We start from the raw sequence: 20,372 nt of genomic DNA on the forward strand, positions 1-20,372 counted from the left end.
TGTAATGCTTGTTTTTCTTAGTAATAAAAAAAAGCAAAACATACAACAGATGAGTGCAGCATTTATAAAAGTGATAAAACTTTAGCATTAGCTAGCGATGTAAGCTACATTTGTCCACCCACTCGTCTTCCGCACTGCACATCCAGTACAGGGGTGCAGTGGGCCGGGGGATCACCCTGCAGTGGGTGCCAGTATCCTACGCTCACGCTATGATGCTAATTACATGGAATGGCATTATTGACAGCATGCTATTCTGACGGGGGCGGTGGGAGCAGAACAAACCCCATCCAGTCCTCGAACCCAACTATGTAAGTCATAGTGGAAATAAATTGCCTGGGAAGATAATTAACTGCCATTGTTTTTCCATGAATAATGGTCTCATTCAGTTGGAGGAGAGGTATTGTATATGTACTATAAAAATTATATGAAAAATACCATAAATTTGTTTGCTCATTCAACAAAAGTCTCACAGCTAGAATAAAGGTGGTTATAAAAATAAGCACACGATTGAGGTGATTATGGAGAATCATTAATGCTGCTTAATTGCCAGCTATAGGACAAAGGAGAGGACAGCACTCTAACCAGAATGCCAGCACAGTCATGGTAATTAACAGAAAGTAACTCATTCATTAATTGCAAAGACTGCATTTTCCTGGTCATTTCTGCCCTGCAGTTTAGCAGAGACGACTTAAACTGAGCAGAACAGAACTCACAAATAGCAATCCACCCATTTTCCAGCCATTTATTTTGGTGAGGCGGGGAAGTGGGAGGTAGGCGGAGTCTATTGCTTGTGGCTGGGATCATTACTATCACCAACACTGATGGACTTTATTTCATCAAAGTGCATTTCACCATCAATACAGTATTTAACAATGTAACTTTGTGTGATATGGCAAAATGTTTTATTGTGTGTGATAATTTTTTTCACATCAATTGATATCAATATTTATCACAAAATAAGTCATTAATTTACATTAAGTCTCCATTACTGCTTAAAATTCTGTTAGAAATGCTGATAAAAAAAGATTGAGATCCTGAAAAGTGAAAACTCGAATGGACTGCAAAGGGGAATCTAATTTTAATAAATACATAATACAATACATAGGGTGTAATATTAGAAAATCATCCAGCCCTAATACATAGTTTTTCTCTCAGTTAAAACATTTTGCCGCAAACACAGATGAGCCTTTACCACGGACAGGTTTGTCTGTGTACAGACAAGTTTGACGATTGATGTGGTACAGGCTGGGGTATATTCTGGTAGGGATAGCAGTCCATCGCAGCAGAAATTCACAAATAGGAGACAAAAATGTGATTGTGTGCAAAACACAAAGTTGCATGACAAGGAAATCTGACAGAAAATATACTTTATTTATCATATTTATTGATCACACATTTACTTAATCAACAAAGGACATATTCAATGCATTTTCAATATTCTCAAATATGTTGCTACGGAAAGATATTCATAGTTTTACAGCATGTATGTAAAATATTTCTGTTTTCAAATTAACATTGCTAGACATAAACCTCTGCTGGGGCACAGCACCCCACCCCCACCCCCATTATCCATATGATTTGAACGTGAGATCACTGGGGCACTGCATATAAATACTGGGACACATGCCCCAATAAAAGGGGTCTAGTTAGGGTCAGTTAACCTAACTGTGTGTCTTTGGTCTGCAGGGGGAAAAATACACTACTGGTGTAGAACATGCAAACTCCCTGTAAGTGGGGCATAGGTAGGGTTCAAATCCCCAAAATACGGATATGATGCGGCAGTGATGCCCACTCAGCCAGTTAAACATTTATGCCTATATGAAATAAATGATGGAACTGATTTAACATACTGGGCTCTTTATTGAATAAAGACAAACAATTATTGGGAACTGAAAATGCTATGTGTTTGGGTGTGGTCTTTATACACTGACTGTGCTTATGAAATTTACTTATCCGTACAGGAAACTCTGACAGCAAATACAGTAATTGCATACAGTTCCTCAGAAAGCATAAGTGTATAATATAGGAATGACACAGTGCTGATATATTCAAAACACAACACTTTACTGCTGTACAAATTTGTCCAACACGTATTCTAGCAAGCATGACCTGATCTCATTGACAAAACATAAAGCATTAAATAAAACAATGATCTTAGAAAAAACAGAGAATTATTATTTTTTTATCAATAAGCATCTATGTACAGATTCCACCCAGAAGTCATGTGGCAGCTTGACCAAAGTAGAAAAGAACTTCGATAGAAAGAAAATGTTGAAAACGAGTTACGCATGAATCATTCCATTAAGGAGTTAATATATTTACATTTCATTGTCTACAGCGTAAGACATGGAAAACTGCTTCATAACCAGTGTAAAATCTACCAAGATGGGGATTGCAAGTCTCTGGCACTGTTATTTTGGGGGTCTTGGGCTAAAAGTTTTAGGAACCCTTGCATTATTTGCCTTGCGATGCATGCTGAGACTTGGCTAATGCTGTTGAGGATGTAACATTAAATTTACAGTGTAAAAATACAGTTCATTGGTAGATATGAAATCGCAATACTATTCATCTATTAATATTGTTTGCCTTACCTAAAAATCACATATATAATATATACATGATTTTTCAGGCCTTTATTAATACAGTTTTATCGGTTTGCAGTAAATTATATGTGGGTATTTTTTTGTGGTTGTTCATCACTACATTCTTAATGATTCTCCGAAAGATACTTGGGCACAATGTGTGTGCGTGTAAGTGTGTGTGTCTGCAATAGAAAAAAATATTCCAGGTAACTAACATAAAAATAAAAACAGTACGCAAAAAAAACTGAATGTCCACTACAACACGAATAAAGCCTAAATTGAACGATTTTCATTAGATAAAGCAGGTCTGGTCAATCCTATAAACCCAGTGTTTCCTAACGCAGTCCTCATGCACCCCCAGAGAGACCACATTTTTGCTCCCTAACGTGGTCCTCATACACCCCCAGAGAGACCACATTTTTGCTCGCTAACGCGATCCATATGCACCCCCAGAGAGACCACATTTTTGCTCCCTAACGCGATCCATATGCACCCCCAGAGAGACCACATTTTTGCTCCCTAACGCGATCCATATGCACCCCCAGAGAGACCACATTTTTGCTCCCTAATGCGGTCCTCATACACCCCCAGAGAGACCACATTTTCGCTCCCTCCTAGCATCCAGCCAATCAAGAACTTCAAATACCTGGCATGGCTATGCTGGGAGCTGGGAGAGAACAAAATTATGAACTGTCTGTGTTCCCTGCAGACTGGACTGGGTTGGGAAACACTGCTGTAAGTGACATAGGCGACCGCCTAGGGAGGCACCTTCTGAGGGGCGCCAAGGCTGATTCTAAACTAGGCAACCAAGTCAAAGTGAAATTGGGTATCTTGTATGCAAAGTACTCAGGGCCTGTGCAGTGCCGACACAGAACAGCTATGCGATGTGGGGGGGTCGGAAAGGTGTCACGGACACTGTCAGGTTAGCACAGTGCGACAAAAAAATTAACAGGTCTGTCAGACAATTAAAAAAAAATTGCAATTAACTGCATACCATGACGATTAATTGTATATACAATCATGTTGCAATATCATCAAAAAAATGTTATATTCTGCATTTTCATTATAGAATTTAAATTGAAAAATATTTACATATACTATTCTCCCACCGAGTATCAAAATTATCCAAGAAACAAGAACGCCTTATAACACTGTCACTTACTATTACGAGGGGTCCAGGCATGCAGTGCTGGAAGCCGACTCCGTTTGCTTGGGTATTTCTTCTTATTGTTGTTCTTCGGCACTAAAACAATACGGGGAGCAGAAACTGTAAGGTGCAGAAACACCAAATCTGTTTGAATGCCCCTCACTACTCAGGCAAGCAAAATCACACCCATCAGCCTGATGGTGGCGCCCTAAGGCAGTGATTTACATTTTGGCCTATATTTATTATTATTATTATTATTAGTAGTAGTAGTAGAAGTCATATTTTTTCATTATATAACAATGTTACTTATTATCAACATTAAACAATGAACCATCTTCTTTTTCCTTGCTACCCTTGCATATGTCTTTTGGAGGAAACTGGGGGATCGGTTACCGTCGGTGAAGCTACCTTGAACACAACATGGGCTTTGATCGAACCTGGCATGTCACCAACACCCAGAAGATGCTGGTGTCCTTTGGGTTTCCTGTCTGATCATCCATCCATCCATCCACCTTCTAATGGCTTATCATGGTTGGGGTCGCAGGGATAACTAACCTACTGCTGTAAATGGCTTAAGTCACTGGTAGGAAACGACAACTGGGACCTATGGCGTGACCAGCACAAACGCGAGTGTGTCTGCGTAGGCAGTGCTGGTGATCTGACAAGCTCACCCCGAAAGCTAATTAGACCGAGGGGGGTTATTTAGTTGGCTTATAAAGTGCTGATTTAATTTAATTTTCCCCAGATTCTTCCTACTTACCTTTTGACAGATTTAATATGATAGAATAACGGAGAAAGCCCAATTACACCTGATAATCATTTTATTATTAAGGAGAATTTCCAAAAAGCACATCTTTGGGATTCTTTCCTCTCCAGTACTGGGGTATCATTCATCATTCATATATTCATTATGAAAAGGCATTAGCTAACTGGTCTGACTGGTCCAGAGAAGTGGGGCCCAAGAAAACCAGCTTATCGTGAACTTCAGTGCGAGGGGACTACAGACCCTGGGTTTGAGAAAGAGTGCGGCCACTCTGGAGAAGGTAATTCATGGTGAACAGGAAGTTACTTGACTAATGAAAATCTGTTTATCCCTGCCACACACACACACACACACACACACCTCTGTTCTGAGAAACTGTTCCCAACTGTTCTGTAGTGTTTGTAGACTATATACCACTCATTATTGAAAAATACTAATCTCTCAGTGGAGAGCAATTAGTTCACTGTGTTTAAGGGTCTGCTAACAGATTAATATGTTCCTGCTTCTTAGCTATTTTAATACCCATGGCCTAGTTTGCTACTTGAGTGTTTCGCACATACTGATTCCCATATGCACATTTAGCTGTGAGAAGTACTCCTCTCTTAGTTTGACACTAGTATAAAAATTGATGCATTGAGCTGTTGTCAATAAATTATTCATACCGAGAATGAGAATTGTATTTGGAAACCGCAATAAATTTCAGCAGCAGTGTATGGTCTGTAGTTTATGTTAGACAACAAGTACTTTTTTGCGTCCCTCTCTTGCCACCTACCCACCTTAATCAATGCTTTCACCATAACACTGAAAATTAAAACGGAAATTAAATAAAAACGATACTAGAACGAGTCATTGTCAGAAGTAAAAGCAATGGACTGAACTAAAACTAAACTGAAATTCCAAATAAAAACCCCACGTCACGTCACACTCTGACGCACACATCCGATTACGCCCTGTGAGCAACGCAGAGACACAAATTCATTCAACCGGATCCAGGGTATGAACCAAAAAATGAGCCACAACCCTGCAGATTTCAGGCTACTGTCACAGACCTCATACGACACATTTATATAAAGACGCTCCTCTACTTACGAACTTTCAACTTACAAACTTTCAGATATACGAACAAAGAGGACTGTAAGTCCAAATTGTGTTCATTGGGCTCCCGTTTCCTGTCCACTACATCATTTTTTTTTTCTGCTCGCCAATTCCACCTAGTATGACTTCTGGCCGCTACTCCCGCCGCACAGCAGCGTAGCGTGCGTACTCCCAGCATCCTAGTTCTGAGTACTTGCGTATACCCTTGAAAAGAAGCAAATATAAATCATAAAGATTCATACTGCAAATCACATCTTCTTAGCCATATAAACATGCTTTCCTTAGTATCAATGTATTACGTATGTTACAGATTTATACAGTATTAGAAAACTGTGCTTTATCTTGCATTAAGATTAGCTGTCTTGTCATGCATTATGGTTTAATCCTGAACTATTCTGCAATACCAGGTTTTTAAAAAATCATCTACTTCTTTGCTCCAGCGTATGAAACTGTGCTCAGGAGTGTGTAGTATGTATCCTAAAATCTCAGTACTTATACTTAATAAGTTCAAAATGCAAAATACTATTTGAGTAACACAATTATTATCAGGATAAACTTCAAATACAGGCAATATTTAAAGAAAATGTATGCAAATGAATGTGTGTTTTTACCATTAAGGAAAAATTCACTTTTTTTCACAGCAAAAGCTTATCAGACGAGCAAAACCTGTGTCTCTTGCAGAAAACTGAAAAGCAACGTAAGGATAAATCACGCCGTTAAGCACCTTCACGTTGTAACAATGCAGCACGGGAGCTTTCAAAGAAAATGGGAGCCTCTGGTTTTGCTGTGAAAATTAAGTCATGCTTTATTTTATATATCGATGTACAACGTACCTGATCTCAGAAGACAAAATGCAGAGTGCCCAGAAATTACCATTAACCTGAAATTTAAATAATTTATAGTTGGGTAACCTATTAAGTCTAAAATTATTTGATCAGTTAGAACAGTCATGCAAATTTTCATGAGCATGCAAAAAGAAAAGAGATGCCATACTCTATACAATCAGGGCCTCTGGTCTGGTGAGCTTAAATACTGGCAAAACTTCCATCCTTTCATGAGATCAGGTTGTTGTACAAAACGATATGCTGTACAGACTCAGAGTTCGCCTGTGTTTCCTTTAAAGAGCAGAGCTAGTACTTGCTGGACATTCCGCAGGTGTTACGCAGACTGTAGCAGCAGATGATCTCCTTGAAGGTCTTCCTCATCTCATGACTACGGAAGGCGTAGATGAGCGGGTCGATGACGGAGTTACACATGATCAAGATGAGGTACATGTTGAAATGGGACATGAAGCAGACGCAGTAGATGTTCCTAGGACAGGAAATCATGAGGATGAGGTGGAGGAAGAAGGGCGCCCAGCAGACGATGAAGATCCCCAGGAGGATTGTGAGGGTGATGGCAGCCTTCATGCTGGTGCGCGGGTGGACGGAGTTTTGGCCGGGCAGCGCGGCGATGCGCTTGACGTGGGATCGTGCCAGCATGAACATGTGACTGTAGAGAGAGGCCATCAAGAGAAGCATGGCAAAGAACATGGACACCAGGCAGACGATGACGGGCGTGCTGTCTGAGTAGATGATGAAGACGATGCCGCAGCCTGTGCAGAAGGTCCAGATGCCGGCGATGATGAAGGTCGCACGCCGCATGGTCATGATGTTGTGGTAGCGCAGGGCGTAGAAGATGGTGACGTAGCGATCCACGGCGATGGCCAGCAGGCTGCACATGGAGGCCACGACGGAGATGCAGATCATGGAATCGAAGACGTTGTCCATCTGCCGGATGAAGTGGTCGCTCACCACCAGCTGACCACTGTTGAGGAGGTAGATGATGATGGTCTCCCAGGCGTTGGAGACGCTCACCAACATGTCCGCCACGGCCAGGCTGCACACAAAGAAGTACATGGGCGAGTGCAGGTTCTTGTTCTTGACGATGGCGCAGATGACCAGGATGTTCTCCAGCAGGCTGACGATGCCCAGGGTGAGGAACACCTCCGTGGCGATGCTCACCTGCTCACAGACCGTGGGCTTGCTCGCGCCGTCGGCCGCAGTCGCATTGCGTGGCGCAAGGCTGACGTTGGGCAGGAAATCCTCCTGCACCGGGGGCCTCTGGGAGATATTCATCTCGCGTGGGGGGTTCAGGCGCAGGGCTTCCGCAGAACTGTCTCTGAATCACAAGCCTGTTGCAGGCATAGTGGATCTCCTTCCTGTGTGATGGACACTGAAATGAGAAAAGCAGAGGATGAAAGTCACCCCTGATGGAAAATGACGGGTGTGACTGTAGCTGTAGGGCAGGAATGTCAAGCTGTAGTCCTGGGGGGCCGAAGCCCTACGCATTCTTGGGTTTCCCCTCATTTAACACACCTCATTCGACTCCTTGCACATCCTTGTGCTAAGTACCACACATCTCTTGAGTTGAATCATTTGTGTTGGAACAGGGGAAAGAACTAAGCTACACAGGACTCCGGCCCCCCAGGACTGGAGTTTGACACCCCTGCTATAGGGTATGATCCAACAGCCTGAATGACGTAAGAAAACATCAGGGTAATCACAGGATTTGGACAATAAGTATAATAAAAACTCAAAAATTAGTAGCTTTTGGGAACAAACTAGTAAAAACACATGCATACTAAGTTATAGCAACGTATGACATTACATTATATACTCCATAACACAAAAAATAGTATTCCAAATATCTGTTCGTGGTCTGGCATTCTGTGAAATTGCTTGAGGTACTCATTATAATATTATAAAAATAACCGGCATTGCAAAAAGTCTTTGTAGATTTGATTTGACAAAGTTTCCTTTGTTGCAGTGTACCTAACATGATCAGCTGGGTTTATACGCTGCAGACTGTACAATTAGACAATTCATTATATCAAACAAAGCAGTATGTAACCAAAGAGGCAGAAGGAGTCTTTGCAGAAATACTCCTTATTTCCTCTTGCATTGTTTTTCTCCTGAGAGTCCTTTAAGGAAATTAAATGCCTGACAGACCATGCAATATTTTGTTTTAATGATTTATATTTTACTAATTTCCCAGTAATATTCTGTTACTGATCTTGATCAACTTGGCTGCTGTTCTCGATCTCCACACATGAGCCTGCGTGCTGTGCATGAATACATCTCAGATCTCCTCTTGGCATCCACCTACAGTCCAGCCCCAGGTTCATTACATATGCAAAGAAAGCAGGATTTCTTTGGCATGGACAAGGTGAAAGTCTCTGAATTTCCATTCTGAAAGAGTCCATTCTGGGAAACGGTCTTATTCAGATTTTGCTGATATAAATAAGCTACTTTTCTATCTCCGTCATATTTATGAGTCATTCCACACTGTAGATAATTGCCATAGTCACTAATTATTTGAAAATCCTATATTCAAAAAGATAGAACAAGATAAAATGAAAATCATCAAGCTTAATAATACTAGAAAACTGGCTGCAAGCAAAAAATATTAAGTGGATAATGCATTAGAATGAGAATTCCTGCTTCTCTAGTTTGCATTTGCGCCTCCTATGCATAACTCGGGGCTTTTTCTGCTCAGCACACCTGATCACTTCAGAAACATTGCAGAACATGTGAGTGGTCCATATTGTGTCACACTCCTGAGCATGTAGATGTGGAGCATTGCTTGACGGACAGTGAGGGTGAACTGTACGTCTCTTCATCCAAATGCACAAATTACCTCGCAGGCGACTTGACACTTTAATCTGGCCTCAGAAGGTGCTATGGAAAGAAAACCCCCCTCCAAGAAAAGAGTGAGACAAGGCGGAAAAGCGGGTGACATTTTACACTGTAAAATGTACTTTAATTGGTGGCAGTTAAATGACACATATTTCCCCAGGAATGTTAGTCATTATCTTCTAAAGAAGTTTGACGGCAATTTATTTCCCTCGACTGTCATTAGCGAACGAGTCCGTGATCACAGACATTCCACCAAAACAATGTTAAAAGGTTAGCATTACCAAAACACTTCGGCTTTCGTTATTAGCAATCCAGTTAGTGTCTGCAAACTTCCAGTGTCTGCAAAACAGGCCACTGCGCTGGTGATCTGTTAACCTCACAGTGTGCATCCAGGCTTTGATCTGCTCCTGCTTTGCACTGCTGCTCATGGTTATGTAAGATACCATTTAAAATGCCTTAACCGTCAATCAGTCTCAGGTAAATATATAAAGCAAAATATATAAAGCAAAGGAAAGCCACTATTGGGAGAGATCAGCATTTCGTAAAAACCAAGCAGAGTTTTACAAAAGCTGTCATGCCAGTATGATATGGGTTAATTAGCACTCGTTAAGCTTGCAGCAGAATCAAAAAAGCACATACAGTTTGGTTTGACATTAAAAAGTCATCTAAAACCATTACTTGGACAATGATTTTGCCTGACATATATTTCTCAGTCTGACAGCTTATTTTATATAATGAAATATCAAACAGTGTTGGAAGATCTTTTTGGTTAAAATTATTGCATATTATTTCTTGTTTTATCAGGAAAATAGTCTCAAATTCTTGCGTGAAATTACCCACAGAGGACCTTGTGTAAGTACAGACCAATCATTAGCAGACCAATCATTTTCCTGACTATAGAGGCTTAAGATGAAAATCTCAAGCTTTCAATTTTGAATTTAATTTGGTCTTACATGCCAAGTTTAACTGAGGTGAAGCAGAACTTTATTGGGTTCACTCTCACAGAACAAAACGATGGAGACAAACATACAAGGAAATAGGATGGATTCCACAAGGAAATATCCTGGCAGAGGTACCAGGAAAGTCACATATGGTAACCTCCATCAGAAAAGACGAGAATCATTGATGGATACTACTCAGATATGATGAAAGGGAACGCTGACTCCTGCCCAGCAATCATCCAGAAAAAAGTGTTGTGATCCTTCAACTTTTACACAAAAAGACGGACACCCAGAATTGCCCAAAACACGAGTAAGAGCACCATACTGAGGATGAGTAATAATAGGTGCGATGGATCAAAGTTTGCTCAGTGAATTTTGCTAAGATCAGGATCCGTAGACTGACATCATCCAACTATGAAACTTCATATTTTTACCTATAAATTGGTCATAATTACTGAAATTTCACATGAACAGCTACAAGTTCGACTTGTAGTTTGACTACAAGTTCAAAAGATAAATTAATTTTAGAGCACGGGTGGCAGTGATTAGGAACAGAGGTAGGTACACCAGAGTGTTTATTATACACAGATGAAGCAGCAGCTATCTTTGGCTGGCAACCAAGACTAACATGCCATAGGTACTCACAAGGTAACCATTAAAAAAAAATCCACACTTTTAATGAGCTATGAGTCATTATGACAGTAGTTGTACCTTAAAATGACAGGACTCACTGTAATGACAAGACTTGCACTTAACCTTATATTAATAGTAGCACCATGTATTGATTTTACCTTTTACTTAGTTAAATTTGATAAATGATTTTTTTTAATTAAAAAACAAACATATTGGGAAAATGATTGGTGTAGTTACCAGAGACATCAATACAGCACAAATCCACTTATTATGATATTTTCAATATTTTTATTTGGTTTAAAAATTAGATTAAGGTTTTAATGTTATGGATTTTATTCAACAGACTCCATGTTCACCATAATCTGGCAGTGGCTCAGCAGTTGGAAGACAGACAGATGGATGGATTATATTTAATAAAATATTAAAAGATAGAGAATTTATAGCTTTTGGATAAATGAAATGAAAGAAAACTGCAGTACAGGTTATGGTGAGAGTTAAGTTTAACTAGTTTTAACTTTAGTAATTTAAATATATGAAGCACAAATGATATAACTGGGATTGCTTATGCTAAAACAATTTTATGATGCGTTCCAATCAACAAACTATTAACTAGAGCTAATACAGAACCATTTCTAATAACATGATATCATGTTTGATCAGGCTGAGTGCAGTCTATGGCCATTGAGGGACCCTCTGGGGGGGGGGGGTGGTCGACGAGGGCTACAGAACCAAAGGCACAACCAGTGAGTGCAGCTGGAGGTATAGAAGCACGATTAGCTAGATGGACAATTAACTGATATCCGGATGAGCTGTTCTCCACAAAACCTGCCAGATGTTAATTTCTCCTAATACCATTAGGCCAAATTAAATACTGGATGTAATAACAAACAACTGCAAGTCTGAACTCGATAAGCAGTCATGGAAGATGGGAGGGCAAGAGGACAAGAAAAGGCAAGAAAACAAGTGTCAGACTGATAAAGGACTTTAATAGAGTTGTAGCACTGAGAAAGGGCCGTTCCTCTGCATGCAGCATAGACGCAGTGTTCCAGTACGTTCCTCAGGTTTCGATCCTGCTTCATGCAGCAAAAAGCCCAGAGCAATAATGAGGAATGTCTGGATACAAACCAATACAATTCTGGTGAATCATGGGGGACGGGGACTTGTCCTGCAGCCTGGGTGTTGGCCGACTACACGAGACGGCGTGCGGTTTGGGATCTAAAGTCATGCGTCGGCATGATCGCAAGCAGTGCCTGCGGGTTCTGAGAAGAGGAGCGGCGGCTCGCCCCAGGAACAGCGACGCCACTCCACCAGCGATCCAGGACGCAAACAGCCACACAAACAGCCGCTTTGTCTGCTATTCTTAAACGCTTCTGTTTCTGAGGCCAGGCTTAGGCGCGAGGCAGCCAGCTGCCTTGGATAATTCGGCTTTTGCATCTGAAACGTGGTGTTCAGCCGCTGGTGATGTAATGGTCGGCCATGTTCCTCTGCGTCCCGTGACTTTTTTACTGGCCCATCTGGGCACCTCGAGATGCTCTTTTCACACCTGTATGGGGCCTGGTACCACATATTCCAAAGACATGCTTGGGAGGGGAGCATATTCTCCCAATGTATAATTTGGCTTCATTCACCCTCCAATAAATAAATCATCCATCCAGGGTTGCAGGGGGTCTGTAGCCTATCCCAGAAGCTATGGGCATGAGGTGGGGAACAACCCAGAATGGGGGGCCAGCCCTTCACAGGGCACACTCACACACCATTCACTCATACATGCACACCAATGGGCAATTTAGGTACTCCAATTAGCCTCAGCATGTCTTTGGACTTGGGGGGGGGGGGTAACTGGAGTACCCAAAGGAAACCCCATGACAACATGGGGAGAACATGTAAACTCCACACATACGTGACCCATGTGACTTGAACCCAGGTCCCAGAGGTGTGAGGCAACAGTGCTAACCACTGCACCACCATGCCAACCCCCTCAACAAATCATTTCATTAAAATTATTACGTTGTGTCCCCCTGGATATCAGCCTCTCTCTTACACCTTTGCTTGACTGCATTTCTTTTCTGCTTTTTCGTCAACCTCAATCTGTTTCTCTTCCGCTAATTCAATCTTCTCTCCCTACTCAGGTCAGGCCAGCCCACGTCCTCCTGAAAGCAACGTCAGAAGCCATCGTTGTTCTCAACTTCCGGCTCCAGCAGACACAGATCTTCCAAGTCAGGCAAGCTCATGTTTATCCATCCAAACATTTTCCACACCTTGTCCTATGCAGGGTTGTGCAGCTCCCAAGCCCTTTTATGGACAATCTGGCAACTACACTTCATCTTGCATTGTCTTTGGGCTGTGGGGGGAAAGCAGGGCACCCGGAGGAAACCCCACAGTGACATGGGGAGAACATGCAAACTCTACATACACAGAGCCAATTAAGATGGCGACTCGAACTCAACTATGCTAGCCAGCGTACCACCGAGCCGCCCCACCTCGTGCTTATGGCATTTCAAAATCAGGATGGCTTGTTGGATCCTGTTAGTATGCTATCCTTAAACGTCACGCTAGGGTCTGACCTGGCCGTTGTTCCTGCAGCGATGGCTGTTCCTTGTCGCTTGTTTTCTGTGCCATGGAATACGACTAGTTCCTGATAAATATTGTCTGTGACAGCGCAGGGTATTGGATACAAAAATGTTATCTCAAGTTTCAAGTTTATTGTCTTACGTACTTCGTAAAATTAGATTCTTACTCTCATGTCTTCCACATACACGCGATTAAGATTAAATTTTAAAATAATAGCAAGTAGCACCAGCCGACGTTAAAGACGCAGGGACGATAAGGAACACAGAAATTATCACTGAACAACAAATTAGAAAATGGCACAAAACATTGTTTCATGATACAAAGACATGGTAATAATGTATGTATAATGAATAATGATATATATGTAATTTACTTATATTCCGTAGTCAATAAGTGTTAGTTGCTAGGTAACTACAGTTATAATAATAATAATAATAATAATAATAATAATAATAATAATAATAATAATCAGGAATAATATAAATACATTTGGGTCAACACCACGTGACACGTCTTCATTTGTGGATCAAAACATTGTACAAAACAACAAACGTAGCATCTGAGGCTGTTTAAATTATTCCATTGGCAAAGAAACTGTACCGGAAGGCTTGCACACCGGCAAATCCTAAATCCTCTGATCGTGCTGCAATACGAAGATAATTTTTGCTGCATATAACGCAGCAGCACAAGAATTCTGCCACGGCGCTATATCTGCACGCACATTGTACAAAAGCGAGGCAAGTACATCCTTGTACAAACAGTGTGACCAAATCATGTTACATTAATATTTCGATGGACTGCATACTTCTTAAACTATATTAAATATGCTACTTCAAATGTTCCGCTTTCTGAATGTATGTAAAGACATTGTTTGGCTTTACTTATTCCTTATATAAAAACATTCTGGCAATTGTTTTATTGGCAATGCTTCTGCTTGGTAAGTGTCTAAGTATCTTAACAACTGTTGCTTTTCATTTCGCTCTCGTTTTCCCCCACCCCGTGATGTTTGTGCTCAGAAACAAACACGGATTTTTCATCAATCAAGGAGAATTGCTTTGCGGGGGCTAGAATTGATTTTCCCATAAAGTATAATTAGTGTCTTCGATTTTAGCCTATGGTACGGCTTTTGAAGACCCCGTTTCTCTTTTTCAGAACTGCTTGGGCGGACAGCGCCTTGGCTGGTCCGCATGTTATCCAGCTACATACCCCGGCAGGTGCCACAGCTTAGGGGCCTCTAATGGCTCCGCTCGGCGGCGAGAGAGTTATCAAGCTGCTCTAGTCCACTCGAAGTCAGCGGTGCAAAGTCTGTACCCCCATCCAGCACTGGCAATGGTACTGAGAGCTATGCCTGACATTGATTTCAAAGACCATACGTCCAGAAACTCGCATTAAACCCGTCAAAAAGAAACAATCCGTGGCGAACTTCTTTGGAATTATCTAGACAATTGTTACTATTTCACAATTTACGTAACATGTATTTTAATTCCTTTAGAAATACATGCACGATGTTTTAAAATCAGATATTCCTTGTACCGAAACTAATTTTAATATGCGCGAACTAGTCTGTGTATGACATTCATTTAGCCATGCAGCGATTATTAAAATTGAGTAATAATCACCGATGATTAAAATAAAGTAATAAAATGCAATAAAAGTAAAGGCGTCGCGGTAAAATGCTTATTGCAATAATTGTATACCCTAAAGCGGCAAATGGTGTCTTGAACAAATGAGACGCATGGTGGAGATTACTGCCTAAAATCTCAGCAATACCGGCTGACCACGTACTTTATACTTATTAAAAGATCACATCTTCGCAAGTTCACAATCAACAAGTCGTTACCTTTCTGAGGAATTGGATTCCAGTGCTGGGGCTTTTCCTCTGTAGGTTAGAAAATGCCCCCCCGCTGGCTTCGCGCCTCGCAGAGAGATGCAGTTTCCCCCTGCAGCAATCCAATGCAGCTGGGCTGCCTGCACGGCCGGCGACATTTATACCCCGACGAGACGCCGAGCGGGGGGCAGCGGAACTCCACCTCCCAAAATTACACCCGTGATGGTGCTACATTTACCACCCCACCCCAAAAATCCTCTTCTTAAGACGAGCTTCGTCAATATTCTCCGCTCCTAATAACAGCTACGGCAATTAAGTTGCGCTACAGGCAACTTAAACATGCTAATTGCAATGAGTATTAACAACCTCGCGGGCGGGACACTAAGGCTCTTCCCCAAACCGGCTACTCAAATGTAAGGTAATGTTTAGAAAAAAAACAAATAACGTCCATCCTTCATTTGCCATTACACTGTCACTCCCACAGGGCTGTGATCAGACCAAGGAAGGGGATTTGAGTATGAATGCTACAGACGTGCGCTTACCGATACTGTAGGAGCACTTTTTATGTTTAGGGGAGCTGCAGAGTTCCTGGCTGATTTGGTCTCTACCCATTGGCATAACCCCCCCAAATAATAAAAACCAGCCAGTACAATCCCCTAGACCTTGTTAAATCAGTTAGTTAGATCTTGGGTGGAGACCACAACTCCCCCAGTACTAAACCCAAAGTTACACCCTTGTCCCAAACTATGTTGGAATCAAACCTACATCCTTGGGTCCGACCAAAGCCACAGATGGAAAGAATCTTCATCCATCCATCCATCCATCATTTATCCTCCAATCATGGATTCAGTGCTGGGTCAAACCTTTACCAAGGAACACAAGGTCATAAAACATGCAGTTACGTCCATTGATGTCCCTCTTCTGCATCGATAACTGCAGTGCCAGGGAACGCCACCGTGAGCAGCATGCAGCCTATGCACCCTTTGAAGTCCTTTCCTTCGCTTCCCCAGCCTAACCCCATCCACCGTGACCACATCACCCCAGCCTAACCCCATCCACCGTGACCACATCACCCCAGCCTAACCCCATCCACCGTGACCACATCACCCCAGCCTAACCCCATCCACCGTGACCACATCACCCCAGCCTAACCCCATCCACCGTGACCACATCACCCCAGCCAGTGCTGTGGTGCACTGGCGTCCTGTCCATTAAATAAATAAATAAATAAATATAGCATGGGCTAATATCTGAAAGATCATTATCATGTCTTCTTCTTAGAGACCAACAGAAATTGATTATCACATATTCCGTGGTAGATCTGATATAAAAATAAGTGTAATGAGGGTAATCTATCATGAAGAGAGGGCACTTTAATGGGCCAGTTGCTGCTAATTAGATATTGTGACGCCGAACCTTTTAAAAACAGCCTTTTCATATTCACATTTTTAAATATTCAGGCAAAAATTCTCAGGAGAGGAGGAACTGTATTGCTGAAGTTGTCACATTTGCATCTACCCCTATAGGACCATCATGTGAAAAAATCCCCAATTCAGATTCCACCCAACTCTGGAAGTTTAAAGATCTTTTGCTGTTTTGTTTGAGATCATCTGAGTCACTGACTGATAGCCCCGACGTAACGGGGGCGAGGACCCCTGCGGATACAGCACTTTCTACCAACTCAGAAAAGCTTGGCAAAGAAAGAGGCTTGTGTTAATGTTTTTCAAAACTCTTGGGGGGGGGGGTGTTTTGGCTGTATTACTCATAGGCAAAAACAGTCGCGAAAGAACTTGTGACCATCTCAAACACTTTACAGTCTCATAAAACACCGGCTAAATTAAACCGTCACATCATTTAAAGAAATTTACAAATGATCAGCTTGTTGAGGAAGCCCACAGAGACTGCATGCGTTTGTTTGCGTAATTCTGATGAATGTACTCGGTATAAAGGTACAAATTTACACAGGCAGAAGAACGGGTCACCAGCAGAAAAATACATGTTAAACATGTTCATAAGCCTTCCTGAAAGGAAAATTTACAACAACAAATCGCAGGGTTAAAGAATATATTTTTAATAGACTGTTCTGGGTTACCCACTGTCAAAAGTTTTTAATCATAGGCTTCCAGAACTAGCAACAAATGATCAATTTTTATATGATCCTGGCAAAAGGTCAAATAGATGAAAGCAGAGAGACTGGGGGGGGGGGCTTTTATGCAGCACGAGTCATTAATCCCTCACATTACAATTTTCCATCAGATTTTGAAAAAAATCACTTTTTATCAAGTTTTTAGCACAATAAATCACAAACAAAATGTGGTCTCTGACCCGGTGTGGTATAAGCAGTTGAATATAGAAAGATGGATCGATGGATGGAAGTATACAAGTATTATACAAGTATGTTTATCACAGGGTGAGGTCTATGCTTTTAAAACTATTCCGTGATAGCAGACTTCATAAAAAGGAAATACTAAGATTAAAGACAACATGCTCAATTAGCAGAAGATTCATTAACTGAGCCGACTTGTATCATCAAGCTCTTGAGTTCCTCAGCCTTTTTACCATTATTTATACTACTTTTGCTATAGTCTAAAACTGAAATGTTGCAGTCATGAGCCCAATTAGATGCCGAAACATCCTCGTTTGATTTAACAATGCGATTATCTCACTCGAAAGACTTGGAGATTTGTTTTATTGTACTTTTCCATGTAGTGTCAGGGTCAGTGCCTGACCCCGCCCTCTGACCCCGCCATCTGACCCTGCCCTCTCACCCCGCCCTCTGACCCCGCCATCTGACCCCGCCCTCTGACCCCGCCATCTGACCCCACCCTCTGACCCCGCCATCTGACCCCGCCCTCTCACCCAGCCCTCTCACCCCGCCCTCTGACCGTTCCCTGCTTGACCAGCAGCCATTGCTGGCCATTCTGCTTCTCTGTCTCTTGCTTTTCAGCTGTTGCTTGTTGCCCTGCTTTGTTGTTTGATTGGTTATATTCTATCACTCACACCTGCCCTTTGTTAGTCCTCAGTATCAGTGTACTTACGTGCCTGTCTTTGGTAATTTCCCAAGTCGGTCACTGTGTATATTGTTCTGTGTTTGTTACCCTGCATGTTCTGAGTTCTCTTCTCCATATTACCCGTTTCCCTATGTAGGCCATTTGTGGTTCTGTTAGTTATTTTCCCCTGTTTAGGTCTGACCCCTCCTGGTCCTTTTATTTTGTATTTTACCTCATAACATTCACAACATTTAGTCACTTCAGTGACATTTGTAGTCAAGGCCGTTATCCATTTGTATGGCTACATATTCTTCAGCTCACGTTGAGCACCCTACTGAAGCTGTAATGTAACCAATGAGCTTTAGAGTAACAAGGCTCATCCTTAACCATTACCAGCATCCTGGTACCCTAACTGCACCTTAATTCCAATGCATAACACTCTTCCACTATTTGGGACCTGGACTTCTTTCCAAGCATGTCAGGATCGGTCCCTGTCTGGTTATGTCTGTTCCCTGTCTTGCCAGCAGGTGTCGCTGGCCATCCCGTGTCCCTCACTCCTAGTGTTTCCCTGTTCCCCAGGCTGTTGTGTGGCTTAATGAGCTAAGCGGATAGCCGTTTTTCCACATTCCCCCTTTGTTGTTGCAGTTGTCATTTAACATTTGTTTTGTGTTTTTCTTGGTTTATCGTGTGTTTGTGTATTTCAGATACAGTCCTAACAAGTGACTTTTCTTTGGCTTCTGGGCCTCTCTGGAGCTGTTTATTGACCCCACCTGTGCCTTGTTAGCCTCGTTGTATATATGTGACTGTCTTTGCCTTGTCTGCTCAGTCGGTCATTGTGGTTCTTACTGTGTGTTAGTTCCCATGTTTTTAGCGTTCTGCTAATTGCTTGGTCCCGACGTGTCTTATTGCCTGTATCGTCTTAGTTGTATTTTTAGTGGTACTTTACCTTTGGTTAGTTATAGTTTACTTCTTGTTCCTGCCTACTTGTTCCAACCCCTCGCAGTGCCTTTATTTTCCGGTTCTCCCCTTGTTTTTGGTATTGTTCTTAAAACCCAGCTTGTTGAGAGCCGCTACATGGGTCGCCCCACCTTCATCATGTCCCGTCGTAACAATGCAAAGATTTAGCGTGTGTGACACATATCAACACTTTTGATGTTTCAGTGTTGGCACACATTTTCTCAAAATCTCACAGGATGATTGGGTTCCTACACAAAGGGGAAAAAAATATTCTTTCACCTGAGTATTATTTATGATCAATGGAAGAACAGGTCAGCGGATTTGACCGTTATGAGTTGAGTACTAAGATTTTGAAACCCCTCTACTTTTTAATGTTAAGATCCTTACATAATGTCTTCAGAGAGGAGTTATTACATTGAAGCCTTTGACCTTAATCATTTGTTCCTTTCTTCTCATTGTTTTAGGTGTATGATTCAATTTCCACATTATTACTTCAAATTAAAGCCATTCAAACTAGAGAAAAAATTGCAGTAAAATGACCTATTATACAGTAACCCCATCAAACCACCAATCAAACCTGCTATTGAAATTTTAAATATATATCTGGATTTAATTTACAAAAGTTACACTACCCAACACTATGTAAAACCGATATTAAGGAATACCAATAATTATAATAATTTTGAATATGTATAGGAGCTGTACTTCAAACGGATGAACTACATTCTGCTCAAGGACCATTAGATTCAGTGCAACATTATAAATCACTTTCATGCTCAAGCCGATTAAAATTGTACTGATGTTACACAGAGGAATCACATGAGAATCAGAAATTAAACGTTGCGTATTACCCGACACCCGATCACTTATGTTTGTCGTAAAAGAAAGCAAAATGGTTTGTGACAGATGTGTAATACTCAGCTTAAATTCCCATTCTGTGCCAAGAATAGTGAAATTATAAATGTTACTACAAAAATCCATTCTTCTCTATGAAGATATTTATTTGTGCTTCTCAATGCTGTGACCCATTTTGAGGATTACGGAGTCAGCACTAGAGGACTCGCAGACACACGCGCATAGCGTGGGAGAGAGTACTGCTTGCTTTGAAACTGATTTCTAAATTCATATTTTCATGTACATTTCTTCCAGCATTTCTGACATGTATGTCAAGGCTTCAGGCCAGGGGTG

General features: G+C 41.6%; 1 protein-coding gene across 1 annotated transcript; it reads right to left on the minus strand.

The window, feature by feature from the left end:
• Positions 1-1,350: 1,350 nt before the first annotated feature.
• On the minus strand, positions 1,351-15,387 carry LOC111843695 (melanocortin receptor 5-like). Its single transcript, XM_072716801.1, has 3 exons — positions 15,250-15,387; positions 6,725-7,801; positions 1,351-3,825 (listed from the first exon to the last, which is right to left on the minus strand). The coding sequence occupies exons 2-3, from the start codon at positions 7,702-7,704 to the stop codon at positions 3,807-3,809; spliced, it is 999 nt and encodes a 332-aa protein (XP_072572902.1). The 5' UTR covers positions 7,705-7,801; positions 15,250-15,387; the 3' UTR covers positions 1,351-3,806.
• Between the last annotated feature and the right edge of the window lie 4,985 nt (positions 15,388-20,372).

Source organism: Paramormyrops kingsleyae, chromosome 9, assembly GCF_048594095.1.
Source record: "Paramormyrops kingsleyae isolate MSU_618 chromosome 9, PKINGS_0.4, whole genome shotgun sequence".
Taxonomy (NCBI): Eukaryota; Metazoa; Chordata; class Actinopteri; order Osteoglossiformes; family Mormyridae; genus Paramormyrops; species Paramormyrops kingsleyae.

Coding starts and splice junctions, on each gene's coding strand:
- LOC111843695 (XM_072716801.1), bottom strand. CDS start 7,704: ATGAATATCTCCCAGAGGCCCCCGGTGCAGGAGGATTTCCTGCCCAAC.